This window comes from Amborella trichopoda, chromosome 2 (genome assembly GCF_054954075.1).
Source record: "Amborella trichopoda isolate Santa Cruz 75 chromosome 2, AtrichopodaSantaCruz75HAP2 v2.0, whole genome shotgun sequence".
Classification (NCBI taxonomy): Eukaryota; Viridiplantae; Streptophyta; class Magnoliopsida; order Amborellales; family Amborellaceae; genus Amborella; species Amborella trichopoda.
The window spans coordinates 4,795,703-4,806,498 of record NC_142337.1 but is presented as its reverse complement, the minus strand read 5'-3'; the positions used below and the strand labels follow the sequence as shown (position 1 = coordinate 4,806,498).

General features: G+C 32.3%; 1 protein-coding gene across 1 annotated transcript; it reads left to right on the top strand.

Moving 5' to 3' along the window:
* The first annotated feature begins 4,610 nt into the window (after positions 1 to 4,610).
* Positions 4,611 to 8,244, top strand: LOC18443064 (filamentous hemagglutinin transporter). Its single transcript, XM_006853265.4, has 2 exons — positions 4,611 to 5,239; positions 7,574 to 8,244. Exons 1-2 carry the CDS (start codon positions 5,075 to 5,077, stop codon positions 8,033 to 8,035), a joined length of 627 nt encoding a protein of 208 aa, XP_006853327.1. The 5' UTR covers positions 4,611 to 5,074; the 3' UTR covers positions 8,036 to 8,244.
* The last annotated feature ends 2,552 nt before the right edge of the window (positions 8,245 to 10,796 follow it).

The window sequence follows — 10,796 nt, the reverse complement described above, 5'->3', positions numbered from 1 at the left end:
CCGGACCCATGTCAAGTCTAGGTCTTTGAACCAGATCCCGTTGGTGGGTCGTGACAAGGTCTAAAAATAAGAAAGATAAATTATATAGATATATGTAGATATTGTAAAGGATTCGACCATTTACTATTGATATAGGGAAGTCACAATCACTCTTAACCATTAGATGCCAACTTAGATGGTATGAGTGTGTCACGAAGTTTGAGAACTTTTTTTTATAACTTTGAATCTAATCAATTATACATTTGTTTAAAAGGAAAGCAGCAAGTGTTTAAAAGGAAGGAGCAATAACTAGAAATAGGTCTAGATAGAGAAAATGTAGATGGCAAGGATAGACAGAATATAAATAAAAGAATTGGGCGGGGAGGCGAAAATCAATGTTCTCAAAACCGGCAGGTTAACCCGGATCCAGTTGGCTTACCCTAAATCGATTCTGGCTGGTTAGGTCAAGCTAGGAATTAAACAAGATAAAAATTTTGAAAAAAAAATAAATTATTTATAATAGTTTTTTTAATGTTTTATAATATTTTAGAAAACTTTGAAAAGTATTTTGGCCATAAATATTTTTTATTGCATTTTTTATTTTATTTTGGATTATCTTTAAAATATCCATGGAAACAAATTGGTTTTTCAAAATCCATTTTTTCACTACTTTTTAAATCTCATTTGGATGTACTTTGTTTAATTATTCTTTAAACATACTTTTCATATGAATTTTTTTGAGTTTTTTTTAGAATTACTTTAACCCTTTTTAGCATGGCTAGGACCTCCCCGATTGGGTCCAGTTACCTGGATCGGTTCACCAGGCCCGTGGCCAAGTTCTGTTTCCAGGTTGTGTGTTCTAACACCCCTAGAAATAAAAACCTAGGGGCACAAGGAGAGTGATTGAAAAATCATCGATTCGATTGAAAATTGAAAGAGTTATTTTTAAATTTATTAATTGCCAAAATTATTTTATTTTTTATCTATCAGTCATTTCGATTGAAGAGCCACGCATTTGACCAACTGAATCGGCATCGGCCGGATATTTGATCATCCGATTCCAATTTTTTATCACCGATAGATAAGAGATGTGTGGAGAACTGAATCGGCATCGGCCGGATATTTGATAATCCGATTCCGACTTTTTATCACCGATAGAGAAGAGATATGGTAGAGGGAGAAACCCAATAAAACCACTTGAGAAGGAAAGTACATTAAATTCTCAACTCTCAGCCTACGGTGACAAAGATTGCAAAATAAATAAGGCCCATAACTAACAAACAATAAATAAATGTCAGTAAAAGCGATAACCCGAATATATACCAAGTCGCAATGAATGAATGAAGATGCCACCAAAATAAATCCCCCCAAAAAAGATTTTTGTTTAATTACTGTCCCCTTCATTAAAAGAACGATTATCAATTACTATCCAAAAATAGCATCAGAATTAAATCAATTATTAATTATACTCTCCCCAAAACAACCCATTAGTTATTAGTTTTCTACCAAAGCACCAAAATGAACGCCAATAATTAAAGGGAAAAGTTTCTATAAAGCCGAGGCTCTAAACAATCAAATTTAAGCCTACCTCAAAAATTTCACCAGAAGATGTTTTGATGCTCAAATATCCTCAATTTGATCATCTCACATCAAGATTCATGGACAAGACAAAAAAATGGGTTTCAAGTTTTGGAAATAGTATATTTTGTAATGCATTTTTGGACCGTCAATTTTAGATATTTTCTAGTTTTCATAGATTTGTTAATCTATACTATTTTTAAAGCTTTAAACTTTATAAATAGAGATAGAAATATATTTTAAGGCTATTACAAAGATTTCAAGTATTGAAACTACATTTTTCGACACTATATAAAGGTAGGCTCTAATATTTTAGAGCCTAGGCTCTATACAAACCGCACCCATCATTAAATAATTATAAATTACACTACAAATTATCTTTTATTAATGTATCTCTAGAAAAACGAATTATTTTTCTCTCTAGAATATATATAAGGCGTCGATCTTATACTGTAGAAGTAAGGTGTCGAAACCTTGAATTGATCTTCTCGAACTTGAGATGTACTAATATAAGTAGAAAAATAATTTCAAGTCTAAAACACAATGTGTCTTGTAACATATTATCTAGATTGTCCATTTTCAAGATTTCAAGTCTTTGTAGATATGCTCGATCTGTATCATTTTTTTAGTTTTAAATTTTATAATTAAAAATAAAATAGATTTTCAGGTCTTTGTTGAAAGTTCTGAGACCAAAATGACATCATTCGACAAGCTATGTAAGAGCACTTTACTTGGATTGTTTAAAGTTGAGATCTTATACGATGCACCACAAGTCCCACTTTTGAAAGTATATATTGTACTTTAATTTTTGTTTATTTTTACTATACCTTGAATTAAGCTCAAAATTTGAGTGTTGATATTTCTTACCATCTTAAATATGTGAATATCTTAAAATAAATAACTTGACAAAAATATTCTCAAAACTTTTAAATTTAGGGTTATTTTTATTTGATTTGAATATATTTTAGTTATTTTTATAACCACGTTATAGTTAATGGTGTAGAAGCCCAAAATTAGAGCTTAATCTAAAGGACCCAGTTAGCATGCGGGCCAAGCCCGCACATGTAGAAATGCGATGCCTCTTAAAAAATCTTTTTGATATGGATTTTTGGACTTAATTTTTAAGAACATGCAATCTCTTGCATGGAGATCATGAATATAAATAAATTTTACAAACTAGAAATAGTAATTCTATTAAAAAAACATTTGGACCGTTAGTTTCCATTGTGTTTACATGGACCATCTACTTGTTTTCATCTTTAACATGGATGCTTTACACTTCTAGACAGCATATATAGAAATGCGGTTCCACCTCACATTAAACATTTTTCCTAATCTAAAATGTAGAAAAAGAATACATTTTAAATTAATGTTTCTTGTGAAAAAGTCGGACTTATTATAAACTCGAGCCTATCTTTAAAGGGAAAAGTTTATATATAGTCAAGGCTCTAAACAATCAAATTAGAGCCTACCTAAAAAATTTCACTTGAAGAGGTTGTTTTCATGCTCAAATATCCTCAAATTGATCAATCTCAACAACAAGATGTATGGACATGAGAAAAAAATGGATTTCAAGTTTTAGAAATAGTGTATTTTGTAACGTATTTTTAGACCCGCATTTTTCAAGATTTTCAAGTTTTCATAGATATGTCGATCTACATTATTATTTTTGCTTCAAACTTAATAAATAAAGATGATAATATTTTTTATGGCTATCACAAAGATTTTCAGTATTTAAACCACATTTCTCAATATTATTTGAAGGTATGCTCTAATTTGATTCTTTAGAGTCTAGGCTCTATACAAACTACACCCATTTTTTAATTTTGAAAATAAAAATATTCTATTAAATTCGTATTTAGAAAAAGTTTATATAGAGCTGAGGCTCTAAACAATCAAATTAGAGCCCACATCAAAAATTTCACTAGACGAGGTTGTTTTGATATCCAAATATCCTCAAATTGATCATCTCGACTTCAAGATGCATAGACATGAGAAAAAAATCGAATTCAAGTTTTGGAAATAGTGTATCTTGTAATGCATTTTAAACTGTCAATTTTCATGATTTTCAAGTTTTCATATATCTACTTGATTTACACTATTTTTTAAGCTTTAAATTTTATAATCAGACATGAAAATATATTTTAAAGTTATCAAAGATTTTCAATATTGAAACCACATTTCTAGACACTATTTGAAGGTGGGCTCTACTTTAATTGTTTAGAGCCTTCACTATATATATATGGAAACATCTACAAAACGCCTATAGGCGAGCTTCTAAAATACTTCACCTACACATCATCACCGTCTAAAGTTCATCACACGATCACAGTTGTTTGGTAGTAGTTGAATTTTTATATTTATTTTACTAATCAAATTTATCTAAAATTTGGAGCGTGTGTACATATGATCAAGTCGTACAAAAATAAAATATTAAAAAATAATATTTATTAAATAAAATAACAAAATTACCCCTAAAACTTTATAGGGTAGGTTTCTATAAAGTTTAACCTTTATGAAAACAAAATAAAGCCTCACCAAAAATGCTTGTCCAAAAAGCACTTTCGGCAACATAAATCTCCATGATGGCTATAAAATCAATTTCTAACACTGATAATGAAATTCAAAACTCAAAAAGTGATATAGATCTTACATATGCATAAACACTTATTTTACGAGCAAAATAGACGGTCTAGATAATTTGTTACATTAACTATATTTTTAGAGCTTGAAATTTTTTTTATTTTTTTTATTTTTACAACTATAATTTTCAATAGGTTATAAAGTGAGGCTTTAATTATTTTGATAGGGCTGCAGCCCTATCAAACCATTTTCCATATATATATCATTTATGGATTTTATTTGCACAGTTTGAACGGATAGTCACAGGCAGTTTCCTCTGAAACCAGCTGTGCTCTCTTTAATGCCGCTATTACTGACAAAGCCCTTTAAAACCCTAAAACCTAAACGGATTCAATTAATCCTCTTCGAAACCCTAATCATCCCCTCACCAACTCCCTATAAATCCATGCCCTCCCCCCCTTGCTCGCGTTAATCTCCGAGTTATAGAGCCCTAACCCTCTGAGGCTCAACTTGTCACGTTCCCGTTTTCGAGAACCTAATTTTCCCGTCCTTCAAGTTGTTGTTAATGGCGGATTTCGTGCTTTAGCCTGCAACTCCTTTTCAGTTGAAGCCTTCTCTCCCTTCCTCTTCCCCTGTTCTCTGTTACTGCGATCTTTGGGCCCTAAACTCAGATAATTGGATTCAGAAAATCTTTTCCTTGCAAGTTCTTGGAAATCCGTTTCATTTCGCTTTGGCGACAGTTTCTGAAGCTTCAATAACTAGTTCTTAACTGTGACGCCTGCTTGATTGGAGATCTTTTCAGTATTAAGGATTAGATCAAAACTGTTGCTTCCAATTGAAGGTTTAGAATTTAGAGGCCATTTTCCTTCTCTATCCCTTGTGGACTTAGGTTTTTCTGGTACTTATTAGCTTCTGCAACTTCAAGCTTGCTTTAATGGCCGCCGACGTGAGCTCCCTCTTCCAGATCCTGAACAATAAGGACGAGCAGGTTAAGACAAACGATGGGAAGGTCTTGATAACCAGAGATCTTCTTGGATCCAAGGAATTGGACCTCGATCTCGAGGTCCCTTCTGGTTGGGAAAAGCGCCTTGATATGAAGGTACTTTTCTCAAAAAATGCCCTTTTTTTTTTTCTCTCTTTTTTTCATTCTCTGATTTTCCTTCATCTAAGAAATGGCTTTTGAAGCCTTTCATGATAATTCTTTTGAAATCTTATGATAATCCTTGATAGAAAACTGTTTTTCGTTGATATTTTCCCCTCTAATTTATTTGTTCTGTTCTCCGAATCTTTGAACTTCTTTTTTTCTTGATGTCTCATTTTCCTGGTGCTTACTTTGTCTTTAATCGAATTCTTTTGCATTTCTCTTGGATGTTATGGTGTTTGCGGCCATTATTCGCATTTTTTGGCCTTTTACTCTATTTTTCTCTTTAAAAATACTTCTATTTTATCCTGCAATTTTGTTGCGTGAAAAATCTCTCAAAAAAATTTTTGCACCTGGAAATTCCTTTCCTTCTAGTTTTTCTTGAGCAATAACTGATTTATTCAGCCATTTTCTTAATTAAATAATGTTTTCTTCTGTTTTCGTCTGCAATTTAGTTATCCTCTTCCGTATTTTTTTTTTTTTTGTTACTTCTCTGCTTCTTCTCTGCAGCTCCCTTCGCCTTTCCAAATGTTTTTCTACATTGTTCACTACCTTTTTTATCGCTTAACTAATTTTCCTCTCGAAAAATTGTGCAATAAGTTTTCTTTTAAATTATTGTTTCATCAATATCCATTTTTCCCGGACTTCTTTTAGTAAGATTTATCAGAGTTCATTTTTCATTGCTCAAAATTTTATAAGTATCCATATTTTATGCCTTGTTATTTTTATTTTATGAACTCCATAATTCTGCTCTGTTTTTTTTTTTTTTTTTTTTTAAGTATTATTTTTTGTGCGATTATGTGTTTTACATCCGCCTGCAACTATCAAGTATAAAACTTTTAGGGTTTTAAAATCTTCTAATTTACTCCTTAACACGAAATACGGAAAAAATTTAAATACCTGGTAATGAGAAAAAATTGACAGTTACTTTGGTTCACGCTGGTTCGTTGTATATGGATGAATTCTTGGCACATAGTAATTATTCATTTATTTGTCATAATTTTATGCGATTTTATGCATCTAATCCACACGCGGAATGACCCCATTCGATTTATTCTCTTCACCATGTATCGTTATTTACAAAATTCGATTTATTCTCTTCACCATGTGTCATTATTTACAAAATTTAAGCCACACATCAATTAAACAATAAAAACTTTATCTCTTGGTACATATTAATTATTCATTTATTTGTCATAAATTTATGCGATAGTATCGACCCCATTCTATTCATTTTCTTCATTATTTACGAAATTTAGGCCGCAAATCAATTAAACAATAAAAACTTTATATACGGCAGCGACCTTGTCTAATAAAAGTATGGTGCACTGCAAAAAGGTTCTGAAAAACTCATAGACATATAGATCTTATCTAAATGGTACATTAATCACACTATTGTATGGCCTCATATCGAGAATTTTCAAATATTAATACATTTTTTTTAACTTTTAGAAATTTAAATTTCAACCTCAGCCATGTTCATTTATTCTAGGGGTATAATAGTCATTTTTGCATGTAAATGCTTTTTTGGATTTGGCTACTCCGTGGCGCGGGGCAAATTTGTCATTTTACTTTGAGGTCGTGGAGGGGTATAATGGTAATTTTCCATTGTCCTTGTCGAGGGGCACTATGGTTATTTTGGGGGGGGGGGGGGGGGGGGGGCCTTTCTTTCCGGGGCATAACTGTCACTGTCCTTTGTTTCGTGCTTTTCCTTTCTTACCCCAACCTAAGACGTGCACCAAACCCAAGACTTCAAAGCCAAATTTACCGAGTTTATTGAAATTTTCATTTTAGCGAAGGAAACAAAAAAAAAACTGAAAATTGACTCTCTCTCTCTACATATTTGCGAAGGTCCCCGTTTCTATGTGGCGAAGCCTGCATATGTAGAAATGCTGGTGTATTAATAAATCTATTTTTTGAGATGGATTTTGGGACTTAATTTTTAAGGACATGTAATCTCTACCATGGATGTCATGAATATGAAAAAATAAGTAAATTTTAAAAATTAAAAATATTAATTCTATTAAGAAATCATTTAGATCATTAGTTTCCATTGTGTTTGGGTGGAACACCTAAACATGGATGCTTTACACTTTTTTTTGGACGGCATATGTAATCATGTGGTCCAGCGCGTATGGTACATCTGTATAGAGGCCTCTTTGGACTCTTAACAGCGCTCTCTCTCTCTCTCGCTCCGTACTGGCAGTGTTAATTGTACATGATACATCTGTGCTTAGTTTTACCTTTCTATAATTCGAACAGTTAATTCATGGACCTCCAATGTATTTGCAGTCAGGGAAGATCTATCTACAAAAGCAAAAGGCCTATAAAGAGCTCCAAGACCTGAACTTCCCCCCTTGCTCCAACTCTACAAAATCATCAGCCACAACTGAGTGCAATAGTCCTCTACTAAGAGGAGAAGACAGCCTCTTAGACCTCAAGCTCGACCTCCATTCTACCTCCTCGACATCGACCTCACCAAACTCCATCGATTATCAGAGCGTCTGCACCCTAGAGAAAGTGAAGTCAGCTCTAGAAAGAGCTGGGAAAGAGTCAGGAAAGAGGCCTATGGGCCTCAATGGGACCGACGGGCCAAGCCCTTCGAGTCAGGCCATGTTCGCGGCCGGGTGTCCTGGTTGCTTGCTCTATGTGCTGATATCAGGGGCGAACCCTAAGTGTCCTAGGTGTGGCACTCATGTGCCTTGCCCTAACACAAAGAAGCCCAAGCTTGATCTCAATACCAGCCTCATGTAAAGGAAAACTTAGAAACAGTATCAGGGGAAAACAAGGAGAAAAAAAAGGTGGGGAAAGATTGGATTGGAGAATTGGGTTCTTGTTTATTATTCTACTTGTAAAAATCATAGTAAAACTCATATACAACTTATAGATGAACTTTTCTTTTTGGCGGTTCTCTTCCAATTTTTTTGTAATTTTTAGTGGTTGACAATTGATGACATTTCTTATTTCTGGTGTGAAGAATTGGGTTATATTTTTGTAGAACGGAGATTTGATTTCCTTTAGTTTCAAACTTTCTGTACAGCGAGAGGATTTCCTTTGTAGAGAGGGAGAGTAAATTGTTGTATGTAGAAATAGAGATACAATTTCCTTTGTGTAGAGAGAGAGAGAGAGAGAGAGAGAGAGAGAGATGAAACAGAGTTAGTTTCCTTAAAAGTCTATAGATTGGAGAGCTGCTGATTCTTTACTTCGTTTCAAAATTGTTGTTTAGAGAGAGAGAGAGAGAGAGAGTGAGATGATTATTTGGGTGTTAGAAGTGCATGCATCTCGTGTGTGCATGTGAGTGGGGAGTATTTCTCTCTCTCTCTGCACGCGATTAAAATTGCGTAACGTGGAGTGGGGTGGCAAAGATTTTGCTCGTACTTCCTCAAATCTTTTTACGCAGGAACAAATGGGTCAGGGTCAGTTGGTTATTTGTCTATAACAAGGTGGGCACTGACGTCATTTTGCTTTTCTCCTCACTTCCATGTAAGGGTTCCTTCTTTATTCACCTGACAAGCTCAGTGTGTCAGAATATCTCCTCCTATTAATTCGTCGATAATCTGCACTACCGATATTCTCACGAGTTACTCGAAATAATAATCGCTGGTTTTTTATAATACAGCCGATAACTTAGAAATTTTTTAAAATTAAAGGGAAAATTGTTTCATGCATTTCTACGTATAAAGTCTTGATGTGTAAAGCATCCATCTTAAAGATAAACACAAGTAGGTGATTCACCTAAAAACAATGGAAATTAACGGTCTAAATATTTTCTTAATAAAATTATTATTTTTATTTTAAAAATTTTATTTGTTTATTCATATTTTTATTTTAGAGATTATATGTCCTTATAAATTAAGTCAAAAAATCCATCTAAAAAATTGATTTTTAATAGGCGCTGCATTTCTACTTGTGTGGGCTAGGCCCTCATGCTAACCACGTCCAAATTACAGATACCCCTTCAGCGCATGCCACTTTGTCATACTTTTTAAATCATATCACTAACTACAATGTTATTTAATTTTGCATCAATGCCTCAGTAAAAAATATATAAAAAAATTTATTTCTAAAATTTTAATATAGATTCTATCTCTAATCCTTTTGAGATAGGTTCTCTCTCTAAAAACATTTTAAAGTTTGAGATAGTTTCTCCCTCTCAAAGTATTACAGCTTGAGATAGTTTCTCTCATAAAAGTCTTAGATTTTAATAGTCTCTATCTATAATTTTTTATTTCCAGTATTTAGAGAGAAACTATCTTATATACATTAGGGTTATTTTGTTTCTGAAAATTTCCTTCTTACTTGGGGGTGGATGAAAATAAAGGATAAGCTTATCCAACCGTATATGTGTTACCTACATCCATTGTCTCCCAGTTGCTCGATCTAAATAAACGGCTGAGATGGCCCCAATCGTAACTGATTTATTTTTAATTTTTACTATAAATTATATTAACACCAAATTGGGTCATCCAATGCTCTTTTAAGCTCACACCAACCAAAAAAAAATGATAAATAAAATAACCAAAATATCTCTGAAAGTTTTAGGGGTATTTTGATCATTTTATTTTTAAGAATATTTTTCTTTCAAGAGTATTTTGATCATTTTATTTTCAATAATATTTTTTTAAAATAATTTCTTTATGTGCCCCTTATTAAGATGATGGCATGCATCAAATTTCACATTTCACATTTCACATTCATGTAACGTGTAAAAAAATGAAAAGAAAATACTCTAAGATGCAAGATATAGATCAAACATTTAGTGGCTCACACCAACCAAAAAAAAATGATAAATAAAATAACCAAAATATCTCTGAAAGTTTTAAGGGTATTTTGATCATTTTATTTTCAAGAATATTTTTCTTTCAAGGGTATTTTGATCATTTTATTTTCAAGAATATTTTTTTTAAATAATTTCTTTATGTGCCCCTTATTAAGATGATGGCATGCATCAAATTTCACATTTCACATTTCACATTCATGTAACGTGTAAAAAAATGAAAAGAAAATACTCTAAGAGGTAAGATATAGATCAAACATTTAGTGGCTCACACCAACCAAAAAAAAATGATAAATAAAATAACCAAAATATCTCTGAAAGTTTTAGGGGTATTTTGATCATTTTATTTTCAAGAATATTTTTCTTTCAGGGGTATTTTGATCATTTTATTTTCAAGAATATTTTTTTAAAATAATTTCTTTATGTGCCCCTTATTAAGATGATGGCATGCATCAAATTTCACATTTCACATTCATGTAACGTGTAAAATAATGAAAATACAATACTCTAAGATGTAAGATATAGATCAAACATTTAGTTTCACATTTCACATTCATGTAACGTGTAAAATAATGAAAATACAATACTCTAAGATGTAAGATATAGATCAAACATTTAGTGGCTCACTTGTGACATTATTGTTAAAACTAATCCCAGGCACCAATCGGATAAGAGATGGGGATGTAGATAAAAAATGAGAGGTAAAAATGTATAGTAAGCTTTCCCAAAAGTAAAAGG